General features: G+C 32.8%; 2 protein-coding genes across 3 annotated transcripts; one reads left to right on the forward strand and one right to left on the reverse strand.

The window, feature by feature from the left end:
- Window positions 1-1,767: 1,767 nt before the first annotated feature.
- On the reverse strand, window positions 1,768-7,283 carry LOC21399528 (protein STICHEL). 2 transcript variants are annotated; one of them, XM_024173153.1, is made up of 7 exons: window positions 5,189-7,283; window positions 4,775-4,991; window positions 4,004-4,297; window positions 3,749-3,913; window positions 2,662-3,340; window positions 2,164-2,245; window positions 1,768-2,069 (listed from the first exon to the last, which is right to left on the reverse strand). In XM_024173153.1, the coding sequence occupies exons 1-7, from the start codon at window positions 7,247-7,249 to the stop codon at window positions 1,974-1,976; spliced, it is 3,594 nt and encodes a 1,197-aa protein (XP_024028921.1). In that variant the 5' UTR covers window positions 7,250-7,283; the 3' UTR covers window positions 1,768-1,973. The 2 variants fall into 2 exon arrangements, with proteins under 2 accessions (XP_024028921.1, XP_010088696.2); XM_010090394.2 differs by having other exon boundaries at window positions 3,749-4,297.
- An 11,738-nt stretch (window positions 7,284-19,021) lies between these two features.
- On the forward strand, window positions 19,022-20,317 carry LOC21399529 (cytochrome c oxidase subunit 5C-2). Its single transcript, XM_024173331.1, has 2 exons — window positions 19,022-19,059; window positions 19,910-20,317. Exon 2 carries the CDS (start codon window positions 19,920-19,922, stop codon window positions 20,109-20,111), a length of 192 nt encoding a protein of 63 aa, XP_024029099.1. The 5' UTR covers window positions 19,022-19,059; window positions 19,910-19,919; the 3' UTR covers window positions 20,112-20,317.
- The last annotated feature ends 3,131 nt before the right edge of the window (window positions 20,318-23,448 follow it).

Consider the following 23,448-nt stretch of genomic DNA (forward strand, 5'->3'; position numbering starts at 1 on the left):
GAATCGGAGAGATGGAGAGGTACATAATTTCCGCGAGGAAAATAGAGAGGGGAGGGCCTTTTCTTTAATGTGTTTGGTACGAGTTCCTTCCTCCAATCCACTCAATTTTAAAGGGATTAAACTGAGGGTCCTATAGATGATTTCGAATCCATCATTCAACACATACCCTCCTCTAATCTCTGGTACCAAACAACCATAAACTCATTCACAAAACTTTCCACCCTTACTGTTTCGCTTTTGCCTCTTACCAAACAAAGGCTCAAGTGTGCCATGCTTCAGTTTTTATTTTAAATTTGCAAAATTTAAAATGTCACCTCACATGTACAATACTAAAAAGTCACCTAACTAAATAATTCGCATGAATGTGAAAGGTGGGAAAATGTTATTCACCGTTTGTTTTGATTGGATTTGACTACTTGCTTATTTGTTGACCAGGAAAAACAACAATTGTGATTCTTCGTCTCACAAATATATAAATACAATTTGAAACTACATTTATTGGTAAAGTCAGTTTCTGATCGTTTGATCTAGTTATAATCATATTAGATTAAAAAATTATTATGCAGAACATACAGTTTTTAATACAAATTTGACATAAAAATAAGAATTTATTGATAGCTCATTTTTTCCCTCCTAACAGAGAAATAAGGAAAAAAAAAAAAAAAGAAATAAGTGATACAACATGATGAAAAGTTTCCCATTTGGCGTATAATGCCCACATGTGGACAAGGAGGGTTATGTCATAGCAGATAGACTTGCCAAGTCTGGTCAGCATACCACTGAACTTATTTGTTGGTTTTCTGCTCCAGGCTTTGGTTGCTTCCCTTGAGCCTTATATATATATATATTTACTTGTTTGTTCTTTCCTGTTGGTTTCTCTTTTTTCTCTTTGTGAGCTGTGCTTTGTTTGATCTGCTACTGCAAAGGGGAAAAAAAAAATCAAAAGAAATGAAATGGGAATGTGCCAAAGAGTACGGCCAATGGAAAAGGAAACTGGGGTTGGGTAAGCGACTTTGACCTTGTTTTGTTTTCGCATAGCAATTTACTCAAAACTAACAACAACACAAAGCTAACTTAAATTAATTAGTATCCCAAAGTCTCTGAACCAATAATATAACATATATAGAATATATAGCTAATGAGTATATAAGAAAAATAATAATAACATTCTTATTATTAATACACTGATGGTATTTGGCTCCGGATTTCTTCAACTCCGCATAACTCCTTCCCACGTGGAAATGTTTCACTGCTAAATACGTAGCCTTTTTTTTTCCTTCTTGAATTGATAGACATAGTCCCCGTTCATTTCACCGACTCAAATTTTACTACAGTAAAAAACTATCAGAAACAGTCACATCTAATTTTTTTGCTACAATAAAAAACTCACATAAAATCACATATCAACTTAAATTAAAAATTCAAATCAACAAACTAAATGGGAATATTACCACATAATGTGGAGCTGGAGCCAAATTGCGGTGTCAAGAATTCAAAGCCTATTATCAATACTCTTTATTATTAAATATTTATTATTATAACCGTTAAATTAATATCTTACAATTGTATCCATAAATATTAGAGTAATCAAAACTACACTCACATATAGATACACACACGATACGATTAAAGAATAGTTTGGGCATTCCAAAAGGTTTTTTTAAGGGTTTTATCATGTATTCAGCTGCTTTTCAAAAATCCTTCACAAAAAGAAAATTATTATTTCATAATCTAAATTAGAATCAGTTTACCAAACACTAATTTTTATTGATCCCAAGAAAAATGGAAGGAGCTGAAGACATGATTGCAGCCCAACCGCACACCCCTTTACAATTTTTCCCTCCCTCACCCTCATCCCCTGAAAAATGGCTCAAGTGGAAAATAAATAGTAAATACAACAAGAATTTGCATCCCAAAAAAAAAAAAGAAGAAAAAAAATGGTATCTCCAATGCTCCAAACTAGAATCTCCTGTTTATCTTTTAAACCTGCTCTCAGTTTTCTTTGGCTTCCCACATTCACCAAACAATGAAAACCGCCCACCTTTGGTCGGCCGGGGGGTTCCTCTTACCTGTTTAGCCACATTTGGAGGAGATTTATTTGTGGTTTAAGAAACGGAGTGAGTGAACAAACAGGTAAAACTAGCAAATACAAGAAGAGCTTACCTTCCCCTTACTGTGGGGTTTGCTGCTATTCCAACAGAAAAATCTGCTGCAACCTCCCGCCGCAGACCCCGATTCATAGCTCCTGAAGAAAAACAGGATGTTAGACAACACACAGATGTTGATAAATGGATCTTAGCATTAAAAAAAATGTTAATTCCATGATTCCTGTTAACATCTACAATTTGAATGTGAAAATCCTTTCCAGAAGTACGTAAAATAAAAAGCCTGTTTGTCTCGCAGATTTGAACCACAGTTCAACTAAACCTTTATGCAATAGTGTTTTCTCTCACCAGAAAAAAAAAAAACCACTGAATTTCTGTTTAAATTTTACGTTCAAACCTATGAACCAGATGAGTGCAAAGTCATCTGGCTATGATTTTAATTTTTTTTTTTCCAGAAACCTAATTTGTTTATGATAAAAGCAGCCAAATCAATCAGTCAATTTGGAAGTAAAAGAAAATAAGGCAATCATGTAATATGAATCAAATTAAGACTCACAGGTTGTCTTTTATAGAAGTTCCCATGAAGCTGGTATCATGCAATAAACTCGGGGACATGGGATAACGATCAACCTTTCTACCTATCTGGTCCTTTTGAAGGACCCTACCATTGTTAGCCTTCAATTGTTTGAGATCATGGTTTAGTTCATCTTCCCATTGCCGAGAGGACAGCCCAATTGAATTCGTTAATTCTGTCTGATCTTCACTGCCCTCTTGAGGCAGTACCTGATTCTTCTCGGGTTTCAGCCGACTCAATGATCCAGGGGTGCCTTTCTCTGCAGCTTGTAGCCAGGCAGTTTCTAACCTTTGCTCGCGGATAATGGACTCAATTCTCTGCATCGGTATCTCCTGCCTCTGCTCTCCTTTATCACTTGTTTGTGTGTCACCTTCAGCCAGTAACTCTGAAGACGCAGATGTAGAATGGTAGGTCCCATTTGGCAATGAATAGGAATTAGAATAACCGCCAGTATGATCAGGGCGACCTGCCTTCCTCCCCGTTTCAATTCCCATAGGACTTGGACCATGTAGAGCAACCTCTCCACCTGGTAAGTGGATGATTCTAACCTCTATATTGCTTCTCAGAACTGTTTCAATCGAATTTGTAATACTGCTCAAAAATCTTTCAGCTCTAGATTTAATATTTTCATCAGCAAATGCAACATAAGCAATCAGAACACCTGCGTATACAATTATATTAGTTAAGTAGCTTTCGAACATTAACTAAGAGTGCTGTCATATTCCATTTAAATTCGTTTTTGATTCCCAGATTTTCACTGTTCTTTGGACTTGTCACTCCTACATTCTATTGCCTCAACCATCGTAGTATTTATGTAGAATATGTTAAAAAGCAAAACATAACAAAGGTATAATTAGCCAAAGTAAGGGATGCTTTCGGGGTTTGGGAAAACACAGATTTCCTATCCTACATGCACAAGTTTCATTAACCTAGCCTTAGCCAGTAAGCTAAAAGACGGGGAAACAATTATCAAGAGAACTCTGACTAAGGTCAATCAGATTGTAGTGCATTCTTATTTAAAATTGAAACAGATGGATAGTTAGAGCCTTTACAAAATTAATGAGCTTACCTTCAACTTCTGAAATAGAAACGAGCCGTCCATGAGCATGAAGCAACTGTCTCAGTGTCTTTGAGTGGCATCTCTCAATGCACCGTGCCCAGAGACTATCCAATTTTTCCGAGTTTACACATCGAATCATCATATTTCCAACCATGACATCATTATATGAGGCAGCTGAAACACCAACATCCATATGAGAGAGCTTGGAGTTAATACTGAGACCATCATTTTGGGACAATAAATCTCCTCTGGAGTTGAGATTACCATTTACTGCATTTTGCCCGGCAGGAGAAGTTGCTTTGTGAGGGAGATATTGAACATCTGACTTCTGCTTATACGCAGTAGCTTCTCTTGAAGCATTTGACGGACCATCCTCTGTCTTGTAGCTCTGTCTCCTACTGCTACCTGAATGATTAGGGTCTGGAGAAGACACTGAACCAAGTTGTAAAAGAGTCGCCGTGAACCATGTTGACCGTTCACTTGAAACTCTGAGTCGTTTCTCAGCCTCTGAAAGAAGCTTCAAAGCATGCTTTAATCTCTCCAATTCTGCTTCAGTCACTAAGGCATGACCCCCAACCGCATATTGAGCAAATAATCAAACATGCAAGTTATAAGAACACTGACAATACATAAAAGAAAAATGAAATAGAATGTGTCTAGAATCTAGATGGATATATATATATATATATATATTTTTTTTTTATTTTTTTTATTTTTTTTTATTGAGATAAATTTTCCCCGCATTTCCATGTTTCACCCTAGGGAATGTTTCTGGAAAACACATTTGGGTACTCATGTTGTAGCTGCGTCTTCGGTTAAGGAGAAGGATAAATCTTTTTAGTGCAAACAGTAGGAAAAATAAGAATAGCAAAATAAGACTGGCATAAATTTTTATCACTTCCGTACTATTCAAAGATATACTAGCTGAGGAGCTTGTAAGTTTAACCCTCTTCGTTATACGGGTAATGATGGTGTTGTATGCACATAACACTGCCTAACTATATTGATAAAAGAATGGTAGGAGCGGGAACTCACAATTTCGTCCACCAAATAATGAATTGCCTTTGATATCAAAGATATTGTAAGTTCCAGCAATGATATCCATTATTAGGCTGGCAAGTTGAGACATCAGCACCATTGGATCAAGGCCAGAGTCCATCAACTCTCTGGCTCTTTTAACAGTTTCTGCTGTGTCCGATGACATTGCTAACTCCAAAAGTTCCAACAACTTCTCATCAGAAACAACCCCAACCTATGGTAGATAACAGAAACTATTAGTAAGCTTGATTGTCCTATTAAGCAATGAAGAAAAAAACAAAAACAAAAAAACAAAGTATTTACCTGTTAAAGAATTTACTTATCTATCTATTTACAGTATGCTATTTGCAAAAACTATATAAATGTTCCATTGAAGCAGAAAATGTCGAGAAACATTTAGAGAAAACTTACCAGTTCGTTCACCAGCGATTTCGAAATTCTTTTCCCCAATAAACTCAATTGTTCTAACATGGTTTCAGCATCTCGAAGTGAGCCATCTGCATTCAAAGCAATCAAATCCAGTGCATCCGGTTCAACATCCAGGTTTTCTTCAGCAGAAATCTTCTTCAACCTTGCCACAATGTCACTGTCTTTGATTTTGTTGAACAGATACCTCTGACAACGAGACTGTATAGTACGTGGCACGTTGTCAATATCAGTAGTTATAAATACAAACACAACTCTTTGCGGTGGTTCTTCAAGAAATTTAAGAAAGGCCAGCCACGTTTTTGAAGACAATAAATGGCACTCATCAATCACAAGAACCTTGTACCGTGAGGAGGCTGGTGAAGACCCTGATAATATATTTTTCAATAGGTGCCTAATATTATCAATCCCTTTCTTATTGGTGCCATCAACTTCCAAGAGATCCTTATTCTTCTCAACAATGAAATCAGTGCATTCTCTGCAGTAGCCACATGGTTTAGAGTCGTCAGGAGCCAAACAGTTCAAGGCAGAAGCAAAAATCCTGGCTGCCGATGTTTTTCCCGTCCCACGGGGACCCTGGAAGAGATAAACAGGCGCAATTCGACCTCTTGAAATGGTATTCATAAGTGACTGCACCACAATACCCTGCCCAATCAACTGACCAAAGAACATGGGCTTATACTTCTGGCTAAAACTCTTACTATTTCCCGGTGTCCCTTCCTCTTCTCCTTCCCCACTAAGAGCAACAATCTCCAACCCTTCCTGACTCCGACAGCTAGACGACCACCTCCGTCCGTCCAATCTGCTCAGACCCTCCAAATCAAGCTCCCCAAAATTCGTAGAGAGCTCATCATCACTCCTCCCTGTCCCTATAGACGACCCTCCCCTACCATCGATAGTATTACTAAGCAACGGAAGCACACCCTGTGCACTTCTCAATGCAATCCTCCGTTTGTTGGAGCTTAATGACGCTCTACGGCGTCTAGCATACATAGTTTGACTTCCACACAGCATGCTACTCCCTTTCCTCCTCAAAGTATCCGAAAACGAGGGCGAGTAACATCCTCCACACACGCTTCTATGCTTCGGCGTCCTCTTCGACCAATAACAAGGAATGCCACACCCTTGTCGACCCGGCAAATCCAAACCATCATCCACCTCATCGTCCCCATCATTAACCGAAGTCGTGGTCCCATCCCACGATCCAACGGTACTCGGGTTACGAATGTTCCCCACGTACCGATTATAAGAGCTAGTCGACAATGCTGGGGTACTGTAAGTATAAGACGAGTCGTCTCTCCTACTACCATTTCTAAAAAACTTAGATGATGAGTGCGACCAATTTTTCTGCTTCTTGAGTTTCAAAAGCAATGGGGAAGCCCTAGAAACCCGCCTTATATCCTCGGAATTCGAGTAGTCTTGATCGGTGTCATCAGATTGTTCAACAGAATCGTCCTGGCCTATTAATCCTAGACTATTATCAACCAATCTCCTAGAGTTCAAAGACTTGTTCTTCCTAGAGAGAATTATTTCCTTCTGATACTTTGACAAAACATCCAATTCCAAATGCGAATCCATTTTCTTACCTCTTTTCTTGATCCCACCGCCGCTCCTTTTCACCGACGGCGTCCCCAGTGAGACGAGGCTCGCGTCCCTCCCCCTCATCCCGTTGCGCGCGTCGCTCAAGCTGTCGTCCAAACTGCCGCCGCCAAACGACGACGTTTCTTCCTCCTCCTCCTCCTCCTCCTCCTCCTCGTCATCGTCCTCCGCCACGGAAACGTCGCCGTTTTTGGAGGCGGACTTGTGGTTCTTCCAGTTGTACAAGAAGACTCGCTTGTTCTTGTCGCCGGCGGCCGTCGTCGCCGGAAATGACCTAAGGCCGAAGTCGTTTTCGGATTTGGACGGCAATGCGACAGATCTAGAAGAAGAAGCGAGAGGAGAGCGCCATGAGGAGGTTGTTCCTGGATCGCGAAGAGCCCTCGCGGCTTTCCGAATCTGCGTCAGCTCCTTCTTCAAGTGGAGATCCGAAACTCTCACTTCCGCCATTAATGGCTTCTTCTTCTACTTCCTCCCTCGTATTTTTCAAATAAACACACCAACAAGAAAAACAAAACAAAAAAGAGTAAATATCTATCTCATTGATTGAAATTACAAACCTCCATTGATGCTCAAACTCATATACAGAATTCCATGCACAGAGAAATCTGTTAAGGGGTCGATTTGGGATCAATTTTTTCAAAACATCTTCAGTAGTGAAAGTAGTAGGGTTTGAGTTAGTGATGAATAATAATAATTATTATTATTCTTCTAAAAGGGAAAAATATGGGAATTGAAATTTGGAGTGGAAAATCTCCCTCCAAAGTCTAATGTCCAAACTAAAAAGAAAGGACCAAAACAGAAGCAAAAACACACACACAGGGTTCTTTCTCTTTTCGAGTCTTTTTCTCTGTTTTTGGATTTTTCTTACGGAGAATTCTACGGGTCCCATTGATATATAGCAGATTTTTCCGTCATTTATTAATTAAATTTTAACCGTGTAATCTGTAAATGTCTCTGTCAAATATAGTGCCCAAGTTGGTTGCATATAACGTGGGGAAGACTATTTTGCTTTTTTTTTTTTTTTTTTTTTAAAGCATCTTCATAATAATTAATATATCAATTACAAATTTAATAGTAAATTTTTGCCTTTTTTATTAAATTTTAACTTTTTAACCGTCATTTATTAATGCTATTTTTTTATTAAATTTTTTATATAGTAAATTTTGTATTAAATATAATAGATGAAATTTTTTTACTTTTTTCATATATTCAATGTAATTTTTGCCTTTTTTTAATTATTTTAAATATAAAAATTTATTTTTACAACTTTTAAAGTTTAATAATTATAAAAAAATATATTTAACATTTTAAATAGCATAATAAATTAGAATAAAAATAAAAATAACATATCATATCATACTTTTTGACGGTAGATATACAATTAGCATTAATATTTACATTAGAGATGGTTTTAGCAGTTGTGTAATAATAATAATAATTTTACGTGGTGTGCTGTAAATTTTTAATATAATATATACAAATTTAATTTTTAAAAAAAACTAATCAAATAATTGAAAATAAACATGTTTACCCTCTATTACGAAGATTTTCATAAAAGAAAAGATCTCTGAAAATAAATTACTAATTATTTATCACATGGTTAAAAAAATTAGTAATTTCTGTTTGTTTTATACTTCTATTCTCCGCCCTTTTTTTATTGTCTGTTTTATATTCTTTATTGTTTTATTTTTTTCGTGTGGGTGGGGAGGTTGTGAGCTATTGGATATTCGTCATGTTTAGTTGAGAATTTAGGGGTTGTTTGGTGAGGGGATTCGTACCCCGATTCGAATCATGATTCATGATTCGCTACAGTATTTTCTTTCACAAAAAATACACGTAATTCGAAAATAGTTCTAATCTCATGATTCTAATCCATGAACCAAACGTCTCCTTATTCTTACCCATTTCGGCTTCATTAAACCCCTTGTCCTTTTCATACAATATATTTTAAGATTATAAAAAAAAAATTCAATACTCTTATACGGTTAACCCCTATCACATTCATACCTTTATATTTAAAATTCGAGTAAATTGCATTATTACATTTCAAATTTTTGCTTTTTTATAATAAATCCCTAGTTTTTAATTTTTGCAAAATGCACTCTAGTGAGGTAGGTGAATTACATTTATTATCGAACACATTGGTTAATAATAAAGAATTTAATTTTTATAATCAAAAGATTCGAATCAAGATCACTTAATAAAAAAAATGTGGACATCATTTGCACTAATTACCCGAGAGATAACCTAGAGTCATTCTCCCTTAATATAATTACTCAAAGAAAATTTTATTCATGAATATTTGTTGACTACTATAATTACGTTTTGGGATTATTAGTATGAACTTTATTTTAGACTTCTTTGTTGGAGGGAAAAAGATTAAAAAAATGGAACCGAATTAAAGAAAAGTATTCCCCAATCTATGGATTGTGATCTTTTCGTCTTGTGACAATTAAGTAGACCATGAAAAGGACATCTTGAATATTTTTCCACTCCTCCCAAAAATTAAGTAAAAGATTTATCAAAAACAAAAAAAAAAGTAAAAGATATTGCTCAATACTCCATATTTATAACATATATGTGTGTAGATATTCCTAGTCTATGATTTCTCGGAAATAAATTTATTTGGCAGAATATATTTCCTTTCGTACTTGCAATATGAAACTTAATAAACCATATCTGAAATTTCAATTAAGATCAAGAGCATCTTTTTTATAAAGGAAAGTGCACACATATTTACTACTATTAATTGTTGGTGTTTTCTAATTTTCTCTCCCTAAAAAGTAAAAACTAACCCTCCCCCTAATTTTATTGCATCCCTTTTTATTTTTATTCTTTGGGATAATGGAGGGAGAAGTATTAAAATCTCACGTTAGTTGGAGATATTAGCACGATCTATTTAATAAAGTGAGGAAAATCTTCTCTTAACAAGTCAGTTTTGTTAGGTTTAGTTAGGTCCAATATCCTTTTATTTCTATAAAATGGTATCAGAGCAGACCCAGTTTTACAATGTTGGGTTCCCTAATATCGACTTATTTGCAGCGGTTTGGCATGGCCCACGCTGTGCGTGAGGGAGCGGATTAGAATCCTACATTGGCTGGAGATATTGGCATGATCTACTTAATAAGGTGAGGGCAATCCTCTCATAACAAGTCAGTTTTGTTAGGTTGAGTTAGGCCTAATATCATTTAATTTCTGTAAAATGAAGTGATTATGGTAAGAAAAAAGTTGAAAAAAAAATAGAAGAAAATAAAAGAATGCTTTAACTTATAAATGTTAGACCCATATCCTTAAGGTTAAAACTCCACATGAACGGATAAAACTACTCATATATATACTTGAAGAGTCGAAAAACACAGAATCAGGAGGAAATAAGAAAAGTAATGACACTAGTGAATAAATAATATAGACTTATCCACATATGATTTCATTTTTAGATGTAGAGTTAAAATTTTTAACCTTATTAAAAAAAAAAAAAGAATGGACTTTGTTTCAATTAGCTGGTAACAACATAAGTATAAACTATTTACTACTTTAAAAACAAAAGAAAATTCCAAACTCTTGACTGGTATCGCGTGGCAGATAAGGTAAAATCCCTAGTGGTGACTAGGGTAAAATCCAAAGTAACTGGTAAAATCCAAAGTAACTGCTAGGGGAGTTTCGCGTCCATACACACGAGCCTCAACTCCACCAACACTTATCTCCGGTGACGTGATTAACGTCGTCAATAGTTATTGTGGGTAGAGATAGTAATTCGTGTCATGTGTCGTGTTCATATCGTGTTTTGATTAATTTTTTTTTTAAATTTATAATCAATCCGAATACGACCCGTGACACGAATTTTTTTAAAAACCGCAACATGAACACGACACGACAACTTTACGGGTTGATACGATACGACACGAAAATGACCCGTGACACGAAATTGACACAAAAATTATATACTTTTATTTAGTTTTTTACCAAATAACTTACAATACATAACACACTAAAATACAATAACATCCATTAAAATTAAGCAAATAATAGTATAATATTTTGAGTATAACTATCATGATATCATAAGTTCATAATAAAATAAAAAATTTGTAATGAAAAATATACGTGTTTTTTAGTTTTTTACGAGTTTCGTGTCGTGTTCGGGTTAGACGGGTCCAACTCGAAATTGACCCGTGTTTTTCGTGTCAATTTCAGGTCGATTAAATTCTGACCCGAACATCTTTTTTCTCAACCCTAACCCGGAAAATTCGTATTGTTTTCAAGTCGTATTATCGTGTCGTAATTTGTATTGCCGGCCCTAATTGTGAGAGATAAATATCCCCTAATTACTCTTTTTTTATGAGAGGGGTGTTCACTCAATGTCAATTAATAAAAACAAATCCTCTCAGTTATACGATGTAAACTCAACCGCTGCTATTTGTCATCGATCTTTGATGATCTATAAATTCCTCTCATCTTGAGAGGCAGCGGCGAAGAAATGAACATGGTTCGGTTTAGTTTAAGCTAGGTCCATATGGACAAATATTATGAGAGGCAGTTGAATTGTTTGCACTAAAAGAGGTGAGTTGTCATTTGTCATGGAGTCAAGAACGTTTGTTCGAATTAATGAATGCTATCCATATTGTCGAGGAACCAAATTCATATCCGTTAGTGTTTTTACTGTAGGGTCCGTTTAGTTCGATGATTCGAGTTAAGATATAACTTTATGTGAGAACTTTTTACTGTAACAAAAGAGTTAGACGTGATTATTTCTGAGAGTTTTTTTACTGTAACAAAACTCGAATTCTAAACTCAAATCGGTGAAATGAACGGAGCCTAAATTTCTTAACATTTTTGGACAAAACCGTAATTTGTCCTCCATTTGATTCTTGTACACATATTTTCTCCAATGGATTTTCTATTTGATCATAATGTGTTCCCTTTTCTTTTTCCCCTCTCTCTTGTTTTTTTTCATGTTCCTTTTTTGAAGGGATTGATCATTGTTTTGTAGTTGTTTTAACTTTATATTTATAAAAGTGATGGGGTATTTATGTTTTTTTTTTTTTTTTTCAAACAAAGGAATTTGATTCATCTAGGCCCTGCCATCTTTTTACCAATCTAAAAAGTGAAAAAGGAAAAGGACTTTGGTTGTTTTTATCTTCCTTTTATCTTAATATAATAACTAGATGTGAAAAGCTGTCTGTACATTGCAAATTGAATTATCCTTATCAACATTTCTTTTGAGTAATTCTTTTTTCTCTCTCTCTCTCTCTCTCTCTCTCTCTAAATCAAAACCCCCAAAGCTGTCTGTTTGTTGTTTTTTTCTCCATTTTTGTAATTTCTCTATTGTCACTCACTTTAATGTTGTATAGTTTCCAAAAGTCCACTGACTTCTTGTGTCATTTTCAGAATTAGGCATCTAACACTTTAGGATAAGGTAGAAATGTTTTCATGTGTATGCTTAATTATTGCTTACTATAAGAATGTCGTTAAAAGGAAGAAGACGAACAAAAGCTAGTAAAATGTTCTCTTGTTTCCGTGGTTCTAATAAATAAAAAATTGAAGAAGAAGAGAAGAAAAAACTAAGTTGCTTTTCATTTCACTGATTCGAGTTTTCAGTTTTAAGTTTTTACAGTAAAAAATTCTCAGAAAATGTCACATCTAACTTTTTCTGCTACAATGAAAATCTCTCAGAAAATGTCACATTTCAGCTCGAATTAAAAACTCGAATCCGCGAAGTGAACGAGACCTAAGTTGCTTTTCATTTTTCTTTTAAAAAAAATAAAAAAAATAAAAAATCTCGTAAAAGTATAAAAATCTTCTTTTCAATTGTCACCGGTTTTGATAATTAGAGGAATTCAAATCCCCTGTTAATTTTTGGAATCTCAAATAATGTTTAACCAATTTAAAAAATGGAAGTAAAACTATGTGTTCTTCTTCTTTTCTTTTATTTATTTACTTTTCGTTTATTTTCAAACGAAAGTATTCTCTAAAAAGTATAGTCTTTATGTGAGATGTGACTTTATATGAGAGTTTTTTACTGTAATAAAAAAGTTAGATGTGACTGTGTCTGAGAGTTTTTTATTGTAGTAAAACTTGAATCGGTGAAATAAACAATACTTAATTTTACATTGTTTTTTCTCAACAAACAAACGGGGGATTTGAGCGATGAACCTTATCCTTGTCTTTTGTCGAATAGAAAAAAATGTTGCATTGGATTGTTACATGAAATGATAAGTTTTTAAGGAGGGGAAAAAAAAAAAGAAGGAAAGAAAAGTAACATGAGATGGAAAATTAGGATAATAGTGAACCTTGTCAATTTTAATCCATCCAATATATGTTAGATTTTTTTTTAATGAAAAACTAAACACAAAGGGTAACTGAGCTCACTTTCCCTCTCTGTGTTGTTTTGTTTTTTTTTTTGAAAAAAAGAAATAATATAAGTACAAAATAGCAGTTGTACAAATAATTTATCATTTTTTTTATGATACCAATCAAATTTGTAATTTTGGTGGATATTTTCTCACTATAATTGTAAAGTTTTTTTTTTTCTTTTTCATGCCCTTTTCTTCCCGAGCAGAGCCGCCTCCAACTCCGCATAGAAATAAGAGGTCGACTCATACTTGTATGGGGTCTACCCTCTATTTGTTGCAAAACTCAAAATTCACAAAGAATCCTCAACTTTTCTACTTCTTAACATCGATAATACATTAAAAAAAACACACAAATTTCTAAATGAGTGTAACTATTCAAAATAAGAATAAAGTTGCACCAAAAAGAAGAAATTAAAATTGCACCAATTGCGAATTGCAATTCAACGGAGAAATTAATACTTAAACCAACATAGGAGAAAAATCAAAAGAAACCCATTTGCCCCAAGGAAAAAAAAAATGTTCGTTCATTTTTGGCTAATCTAGTAATCTTTCCTCACTATAAGCACTTATTTAATAACAACAATAAATGGTCATCCACTCCACTCCCATATTTCCCCACACAAAGAAGAGAGATTTTGTATAAACTTTCAATATTAGTGATTTAAATGTGAGATCATGATCTGCCCTTTACTTGAAAGATCATTAATTTGATTGCCATTTTATTGAAACAAGTAATCAATCATGTGACCGGCGCCAACTAATTTATCTTTCAATCACGTCCTTCAATTATTCTACCCTCCAATCGCCTTATACATATTGTCAACATCTATCCATATCTGTCACTAAATAATAAATGCATAATATTCTCTCTCTCTCTTTCTTTCTCTCTCCACAAACATGTGATCCACTAGTAGAAGACTATTTGTTATGCAGTCCACAGATAAGTTGAGAGTATTACAGTGTCGTTCACTCTACGAATTTGAGTTTTCAATTTGAGTAGAGATGTGACATTTTTTAAAAATTTTTTACTGAAGCAAAAAAAGTTAGATGTGATATTTTCTGAGAGCTTTTTACTATAAAAACTTAAAACTAAAAACTCAAATTGGTAAAATGAACGAGGCATACGTGATTAGTCAAAAGGACCAAGGAATTGTTACTTTAAAGTAACATGCATTAGATTATTTAATTGGGTGCACTGAATGCTCTTATTTCACGATCTTATTCTAAGTTATTAATTATAGAATATTATAAATATATATAAGTACGAGTTTTGAATGATTACTTTTTTATCAATAAAAATTTAGTGATGTATCGTAATAATAATTTAATCTCATTAATTATTATAAATTTTTTTATAAATTATTTAATTTATAACAACCGTCCGATTAATATTTTATGATTAAAATAATATACATATTAATAAATAAATATTGGAATAACAATTAAAACCACACTAACATATAAATGTAATTTGTGTCTTTATGTGCCTTAATCATCTAAAACAATAACGTTTCAATAAAAATTTAATATAGTGACAAAAAAAAAGTCTTCATTTAATTATTAGGCGGTGAATTCCTTTCTTCGTCCATCCTTTTTCTTTTAATAAAGTAACATTAGTTTTGTAACTAACTTGATAAAGGCAAATTTTTTTTTTCACTAGGTAATTTGCACAATGATTTTGTCATTATTTATAAGTTAGACTCTAATCTTTTTTAAAAATGTTGATAATTGATAAGAATCCAATCTCATTAATTGTCATAATTTTTTTATCAACTATCTAATTTATTATAACCGTCAGATCAATATCTTATGATTAAAATAATATACCTATTAATAAAAAAATATCGAAATAATAATTAAAACCACACTAATTTATAAATGTAATTTGTGTCTTTATTTGCGCTCTTAATCATCCAAAATAATAACGTTTCAATGAAAATTTAATCTAGTGACAAAAAAAGTTAGGACCTTCTCTGGTACTTTAACATACTGGTAGACCAATTTTTTTAATCGTTGAATCTGCATAAAATCACGTAAAAGTCAAAAAATACACAAATTTAACGGTTAGAAAAACTTGACCTACTGATATATCGGCGTACGAGAGAATCTCCTAAAAAAAGTATGTATTTAGTTATTAGGCGGTAAATTCCTTTCTTTGTCCATATTTTTTCTTTTAATAAAGTAACATTAGTTTTGTAACTAACTTGAAAGGGGCAATTTATTTTCATTACGGTAATTTGCACAATGATTTTGTCGTTATTTATAAGTTAGACTCTAATCTTTTTTTTTTAAATGTTGATAATTAGACTGTTTTTGGTAGAGTTGAGAAAGGGAATGAAAGAAATTGGAAGAAGAATTATGGAGAATAAAACGGAATATTGGGTTATTTTGTATAAAACAAATTGGAAATAAAAAAGTTATAGGTGTATGAGGACACCATTTTTAATCCTTCAAATTTTGTAAAGTGGAGAGAAAATTTTGATGAAATAAACAGTACTCTAAATAACCGTTTTGACTTTTGACACCTTGGTCACACCCATTTTCTTTATTGTATGAGGGTATAACTGTAAAATAAACTAGATTAGACATTTTTTTCAAGCACAAAAAAAAAAAAAAAACTAGATTAAACATTTTCTCTCTTTATTCCACTTCGAGCTCTACCAACAAATAAGAAAGAAAATTCTATCATTCATTTTTATTTTCATCCCTCTTATCAAATATAGTGTAAACTTAACAATCATGAACATTGCAATCAAATATAGTACAATCATGAACATTGCAGTCCAATTGATAATGGATGTCAATTAATAACTGGTAATTAGGGTATATAAAAATTAAAAAGTGTAAGGTCCAACTTACCAGCCAACAAAATGTTTCAAGCGCATCTTATTAAAAAAAAAAAAAAAAAAAAAACTGAGACATTCCATACATTAATCAACCGTCAATGTTTTTTTAGCTATTAGATATTATATAGAAACGTAGTTAATTTTAAGACTAGGGTCCAATTTACTAAACATCGATGAGTTCATGGCACAAGTAAAAATAAAATTTTTTTTCTTTATTTGTAGTTGTGCAATTAGTAAGCAATAGTTTATACTTTTTAAAGAGGATAACAATGTTGTTATATTCATACATTGAGGAGGAAGATGTAAATGAAGTTAAATGTTGGATAATAAAAAGAAACTATAATCTCGTTCATTTCACTGATTCGAGTTTTGCTATAGTAAAAAGCTCTCAGAAATAGTTACATCTAACTTTTTTGCTATAATAAAAAGCTCTCACATAAAATCACATATAAATTCGAATTAAAATTTTGAATTAATAAACTAAACGGACCTTATGGGTATAACTAATGTATACACGGTTTTGCTAGAATATAAGGCACAAACAGCCGAAATCTTTATAAAAGTTTATTTGGATATTTGTATTCTTGTAGTTGTTGTATGCACCAATCAAGGAGAAAGTAAGTTTATGCACTTTCTCCTTTCAAAAAAAAAAAAAAACAAAAAAAACAAATTATACACTTTCTTATATATTTTTGTGTGTGCCAAATTATCAGCTATAGAATAGTCATATTTTGTATGGCTACCATTTTTTTTTCTTTCATCTTGATTTACTTCAATGAACTAGGGTTCTCTTTCCACGAGTATGTAGTATGATTTGGCATGAAAATAAGATATTATGACATGATTTATTGTTTTGTATAGCGGCTGTCCAAAGAGTTTTTGGGTCTGAAAAGTTTGTATTTTGTAAAATACCCCAAGAAAAATAACAAATACGTCCTTTTTATGCTCATAATTTAACCTTAAGAAAGTGATTTAATTAAAAACCGGAATAGACCAAAACATAAAGAGCAGCGCTATACAACTCCGCGGAGCTGCAACTCCGCTGACACATGGAGTTGGGCCCCATATAGACCCTACAAGAGCATGGGGTTACTTCATGTATATACGAAGCTAAAGGGCTCCGCGGAGCCATATGACATTTTTAAAAGATATGGTGTTTAGATTTTAATGAGTATAACAATACTCATGAATAATTAATATTTTAGAAATAAATTGATTAATATAAGAGAATTAAGTAGACTAATTATGGTGATTTTGACTCAACAATTAATGTAATATTAGGAAAGAGAAATATAAATATCAAAAGCTATTATAGAAAAAATATTCAAATATTAAATTTTTATTAAACGAGTGTACCACATAAAAAAAATGACTTGGAACACCCGATCCACTGAATAATTTTTTTTAACGAAAAATTCCATCAATAAATTAAAAAATTACACAAACATAACAAATGACCACAATTTATAAGGGAATTCAACCCTGGACATGAGGTGGATCAGTGAAGATGGATGAAGCACAAGGTTGAGCACAAATGTCAAGACTCAATGGGGAAAGACCTGCTTGACACAAACAAAAACAAGCGCGACCAAAGCTCGTTAACAAGAACCACTATAGTAGATGGATAAAAACCAGTCAATCAAGACCAAACCCCTAATACTGAGGACGTAAGCGACACAACCTAAAAATAAATTTAGGAGTGAACAAACACACTCATCGTCAATAACCAACTCATATGGGTGGGACACATAAACGAAGTCGGAATGTAGATAAACCACTTCCGTTATTACAATACATTAACTTAGTGAAAAACATCACCTTTATTTGATCCAAACAAAAACTAAAAATATAAAGGTCTCGAAACACATGAACGAAGCATTCGATGACATGATGCCTTCTGAATCCAAGTGGAGCATAAGAGGCAACACTGCGAGAAAAAGAGAGGGTCAAGGACGAAACTTCAATCCACGATGTGTGGGAAGCACGAAGTGTCGTTGCTGATACCCCACCCAACCTTACACCAAACCAAAGGCGACATGGTGCTGAAAGGACCAAGGCCCCCAAATTATAGACCCATTCGGACATCCATACTCTCTTAATATAGTGGCTGAAGGCACCACCTCCACCGTTTCCAATAACACTAAAACCTCAACCCAACTCAGAATTAGACTCGCCCTCACCCACCATCCTCAGCCAAGCATCGCGCCCCAAGACCCACCTTTTAGGTCCGGGAATCCGACGACCCACCCAAGGTGGGGGTGGATTCTTGCCCTCCCACAAGAACCAGTTGAGACAATAAAAAAAACAGTGAAAACCCTAGAGGAAAAGGAGGAGTCGAGAGAAATGTTTTGGGTATGTTCTTTTCTCAAACTTAAGTTTAATATGTGAGATAAAACATTGTAATAAAAGTTAAATTTAAATTTTTATGAGAGAAAATACTATAATAAAATATTTAAATTGTGATTTGAGTTAGATAAAAGAACATACTCTTTGTCTACTTATTAATTTCTCTCGACAAAGTATAAAAAATATGGAGAGAACTATCAATTAAAAAGGAACGCATGTTGTGTCATGATCGGTATTGTCGATCATACCAACCATAGCTTCTTCTTTTTTTTTTTTTTTTAGCCTTTTTCCTGAAAATTTTTCCTCCTTTTTTTTTCTTGGTAAATAAATCGTTTTTTTTTTTTTTTTTTTTTTTTTTTCCTTTTTTTTTTTTGGAAAAAAAATTTTTTTTTTTTTTTTTTTTTTTTTTTTTTTAAGTAAACCTCCCAACTCTAACCTTTTAGGGGGGGAAAAAAAACGTTTACACATGAATTTTAAATCCCAGCCGTATAATTCACACGAGAAAAAACAAGTACACCGTCCGATCTAAAACGGAGAAGACACACGGATAGCGAATCCCATCCGTTCGATCATCCACTACTCTACTCCAGCGGTCGCGGCCATAACCCCGACTCGTTCCAAAACTTTAGAGAGAGAAATAGAGAGTCGCAGAGGAGAGAGAAATAGAGAGTCGCAGAGGAGAGAGAAAGAGAAGGAAGAAGAGCAATCGGAGGTAAGTTTTTCCCAATTTCCTTTCCACTTTTCAATTTCTCGTTTCGCTCTTTGGTCGATCGATTAGGGTTAAAGAGTTGTTTTTCTTCTCCCATTAGATTGAAGTATTTGATTTCAATTTAGGGTTTCGATTTTTGAAACGATTTATGTTTCTGGGAGATTCTTATTTTGCAAGGTCTGATTATTTAGGGTGTTTGGTTTCTCTCTCTTGATTTTGCACTATTGCAATTGGCATGTTTCTTTCGTGTTCTTATTCGTTAATATTGCATGCTAATTTAGGGTTTTCGTGAAATTCAAGGCTAGTTTTTTTTTTTTTTTTTTTTTTCCTTTTTTTTTTGGGGTTTTTAGGGGGGATTTAGAGGAGATTAATTTTTCTGTGATAACTGAGATTTGTTCTGAATTTAGTCATGTTGTGATGATGATGAATGGAATATACGTTGAAAATTGAAAAATTCCAGGTTTGCATATGTACTTTTGTTGTGTTTTCTTTAAGGAAACACTGAAAGAGTACTACTTTGTTGGTGTTCACATTCAAATTCTCTTTGTAGATTGCCCATTGGAAGAAACGAGAGTGAAAGAAGTGTTTTTTTTTTTTTTTTTCCAATTTATTCTGTGATATTTTTCGTCAAGAGATTTATTCTGAATTTAGTCATGTTTTGATTATAAGATGATGATTATGGAATCTACGTTGAAAATAGGACAATTTCATTTTTTTTTTTCATGTCTTGTGTATTTCTGGAAGGAAATAATGAAAGAGTACTACTTTGTCGGTGTTAATATTCTAAATTCTCTTCCCATATGAAGAAATGAAAATGAGAATGAAAAGCAGTGTTTATTTTTTTCATTTGTAGATAAACTGAAATGGCTGGTCACAAGGTTGCACATGCCACCCTGAAAGGCCCAAGTGTTGTCAAGGAGTTATTGATCGGATCGGTCCTCGCTTTGGCCGCGGGGAGCCTCTGGAAAATGCATCACTGGAATGAGCAGAGGAAAGTGAGGACATTCTATGACTTGCTCGACAAGGGTGAGATTGGTGTTGTGGTAGAGGAATAAGTTTTAAACAGATCCTCAAATTCTGCCGTTTTGAGTTGTTTTCGTTTTTCCATTTGGCTCTTGAACCTAATGTGGGTTTCAGTATTGAGTTTTGGAGAATAAATTCCCCATACTGCTAAAATGTGGATTGTACATTTCTACTGTTGCTTCATGTAGAAATCAATGTACTTACTTCGCTTTGTTTTCAATTTGCCGGTGTTTCTTCATTTGGGTATTTTTATTTTTATTTTTATTGGCATTGCCTTTCTCAATTTTATTTATTGATCTTTTGGTATGCTATTCTTTTAAGGGACCTTCTCTGGTACATCAATATACCGGTAGGTCAAGTTTTTTGTCCGTCAGATCTGTATAAAATCATATAAAAGTAAAAAAGTATGATGATTGAAGGTTAGAAAAACCTGGTCTATCAGTACACTAAGAGTATCCGAGAATCTCTCTTTTTTTTTAAATATGAGTTCTTGATTTTTGTAGGATCTTGGACTTCATCTATTTGTAAATGTTCTGTAAATACAGATTGGATGTTTCTGTTAATACACACGTTTTTTTTTTGGGGCTTTCATTATAATTTTAAGGAAATAATGCCGGGTGGCCTTTTGTATCCACATCTTTTCATAAATAGTCGAATTTTTTTTATTTTACGAAAATGGTCGTTTTGTTTACATGAGTATTGACCTACGGTCAATCATAATTGACCGATTCATTATTAATTTATTAATTATTTATCATTAATAAATATATAATTTGTTGATTTAAATTGATTAATTATTAATAAATTATAATTAGTTATTAATTAATGTTGATTAGTAATAAAGAATAGTCGAGTCAATCAGTGATTAACCGATAAGTCAGTGATTGACCACTAAGTTAATGAAAATCGTTATTTTTGTAATTTTGTAAAACTTTGACTATTTATAAAATAACATCTTTCAAAAAAGGTCATTTCTGCTGAAATCCCTATATTTTACATGGTGAATTAGATTTTGTTCTCATTGTTTTAATCTGCGGAGGATCCTTTTTCTTCCGTGAGAGTTCTTTATAGAAACCAGTCTTCATCTTGTATGAATTCTCTAAGCTAGGCAAAAAGTTGAGGCAAGAAAGCGCTGTGAGAATTTGCTTTGAGAGCAATCTTCACGTCTTATAAACCTTTTTAAAGCTTGGAAAAAAACTTTTAAACATGTTTTACTTAAAATTATTAGGATATAAAAAATCAATCATCTTATATAATTACCTTGGTGCCATAACCTTCGGTTAAAATCTGTTAACCGATCAGTCCGGATTGTATTGGATTGAGAGGGTTTTAGATTGATAAGAGATTGAGAAGATCTCAAGTTGTAGTGTTTATAGATTCAGTATTTCTTTATTCGTGACTCCGGATTATTTTTGTTGAAGCTATCTTGTCATAATTGATAGGGTTGTAACAAATTTGAAGTTGTTTATTGCTATTATATGTTATGATGTGTCTATTTGGGTTTTAGATGTTGAATTACTTTAATTTTTAAATGGACGTTTGGTTCGAGGATTCGTACTATAGTTCGAATTATGATTCGTGACTCGTTACAGTGTTTTCTCTCATAAAAAATACACATAAATCGAGAATAATTCTGAATCCATCAACTAAACGTCAAAATTCAATTCGCAAAATTCGATAATTTTGGATTGAGTTGGAACTTTTTTTGGATTGGTATAGCTTTGGATTAGATTGCGGATTACCCCCTCTTAATTCAATCCATGACACCCTTTAATCTCTACAACAGAAGTGAGAAAGTATAGCCCTTGTCATTTTCATCATCAATTTTTTTTTTTTTTTGTGAGCAGTGCTAACCCTAATCCTTCTTAGGACACACTTGAATCTTGATACGGTTACTTGCTGAAGGTGATTTGTGTAGGAGTGATTTCAAGCGTAGCAAATTCTTTTTCAGAATTTGTAGTAAATAGCATTTTCACAAAACTAGTAAGTAAATAGTAATAAATAGATAATTTATTGTTATTTACTTTAAATTTTTTTTTTTAGTAATTACTTGAAATATATTTAAAATCTGTCATTTACGGAAAAGTGCTATGTACTTCTTTGTTCCATTGTTTTTTCCCCGACAAAAAACATGGCTTATGAGCTTACCAAGGCCCCAAACTCCAATAGTATATTGCTTCATGTCTTAAAAATTGATCTCAAAGTAAAAAAAAATGTTTTCTAAAACATTGGCATATTATTTTAATATGATTAAAAAAGATGTTAAGAGTATGTTTTGATATAACATAGGTATTAAAATGATTTTATTTTTATTTACTTTCATCTCATATTTGATTCCATTAAATTATAAAAATGTTAAATACAATATACTAAATTTGACCATAAATTAAAGTTAATTTATTTAGTCATTGACTTAATTAAGATAACATTAAAGCTAATCATACTATAGTATCAACGGACCTACATAATTCAAGTTCCAACAATCATAGTCCAATTTCGAGTTAACTTTTAATTAATGAAGTAGCGATCATGAGAGAGTCGAAAAATATGTAAAATAACGAAGGTTAGTCCATTATTCTATTTTTTAAAATATATTAACCATCATATGACTCATACAGTTCTACCGTTCTAATTATAAAATCCTTTTTTTAAAAAGAAAATATGACTTTATTTTTCAAGTCACATTATTTTATTTATCTGCTAATGTTTATTGCAGGCCTTTCACAACATTGGTTGATTTATTTTTTTTTTTTTGAGAAATCTTATAAATTTTCTCTGAACTTTGTTATTTGTGTCAACATGCCTCATGAACTTTAAAATATGCATGTTGTGCCCCTTAACTTTTGTCACTTGTGTTAACATGCCCCCCAAGGTTAACTCTGTTAAATTTTTTAAACAGAAATACTTATAAATGCCTCTCAACTTTGTCACTTGTGTCAATATGCATTTTAAACTTTAAAATGTACCTGTTTTGCCTACCAAATTATGATACGTTTCTAATTTTTTTCCCTTCATCTTGATTTTATAAGTTTTTTGAACGAAAATATTGATATGACCATTAAATTGTTAATTATCTATGATATTTAAGGTTTATTGAATACATTCTCCTCTAAAAATGTTAGTTAAACACCAATTTTCAAAACATTAGTTAATTAGAGACAATATAGAGGGAAAAAAAGAGGAGCAAATCTGTATAATGTAAAGAATTTTGTCAGTTCTTTTTCTTAATATTTCACCTAAATAGAAGTGCTCGACATAAAATATGTTTATGCTTCTTACATATATAACATTTCTAAATCTAAATGCGTTCAACTCATTTATATTATTATACCTTTTAAAAAAATCAATACAAATCCTAGAAAACTCATT

Source organism: Morus notabilis, unplaced genomic scaffold (genome assembly GCF_000414095.1).
Source record: "Morus notabilis unplaced genomic scaffold, ASM41409v2 Scaffold1225, whole genome shotgun sequence".
In the NCBI taxonomy this organism is placed as follows: Eukaryota; Viridiplantae; Streptophyta; class Magnoliopsida; order Rosales; family Moraceae; genus Morus; species Morus notabilis.

Bases quoted from the DNA above. Each gene is read 5' to 3' on its own strand.
- LOC21399528 (XM_010090394.2), bottom strand. From the start codon at position 7,249: ATGGCGGAAGTGAGAGTTTCGGATCTCCACTTGAAGAAGGAGCTGACG. The intron at 3,341-3,748 runs GTAAGCTCATTA...TTGTATACGCAG, and splicing joins TTCTATTTCAGAAGTTGAAG to GTGTTCTGATTGCTTATGTT. The intron at 2,246-2,661 runs GTGAGTCTTAAT...GTTTTTCTTCAG, and splicing joins ACTTCTATAAAAGACAACCT to GAGCTATGAATCGGGGTCTG.
- LOC21399529 (XM_024173331.1), top strand. From the start codon at position 19,920: ATGGCTGGTCACAAGGTTGCACATGCCACCCTGAAAGGCCCAAGTGTT.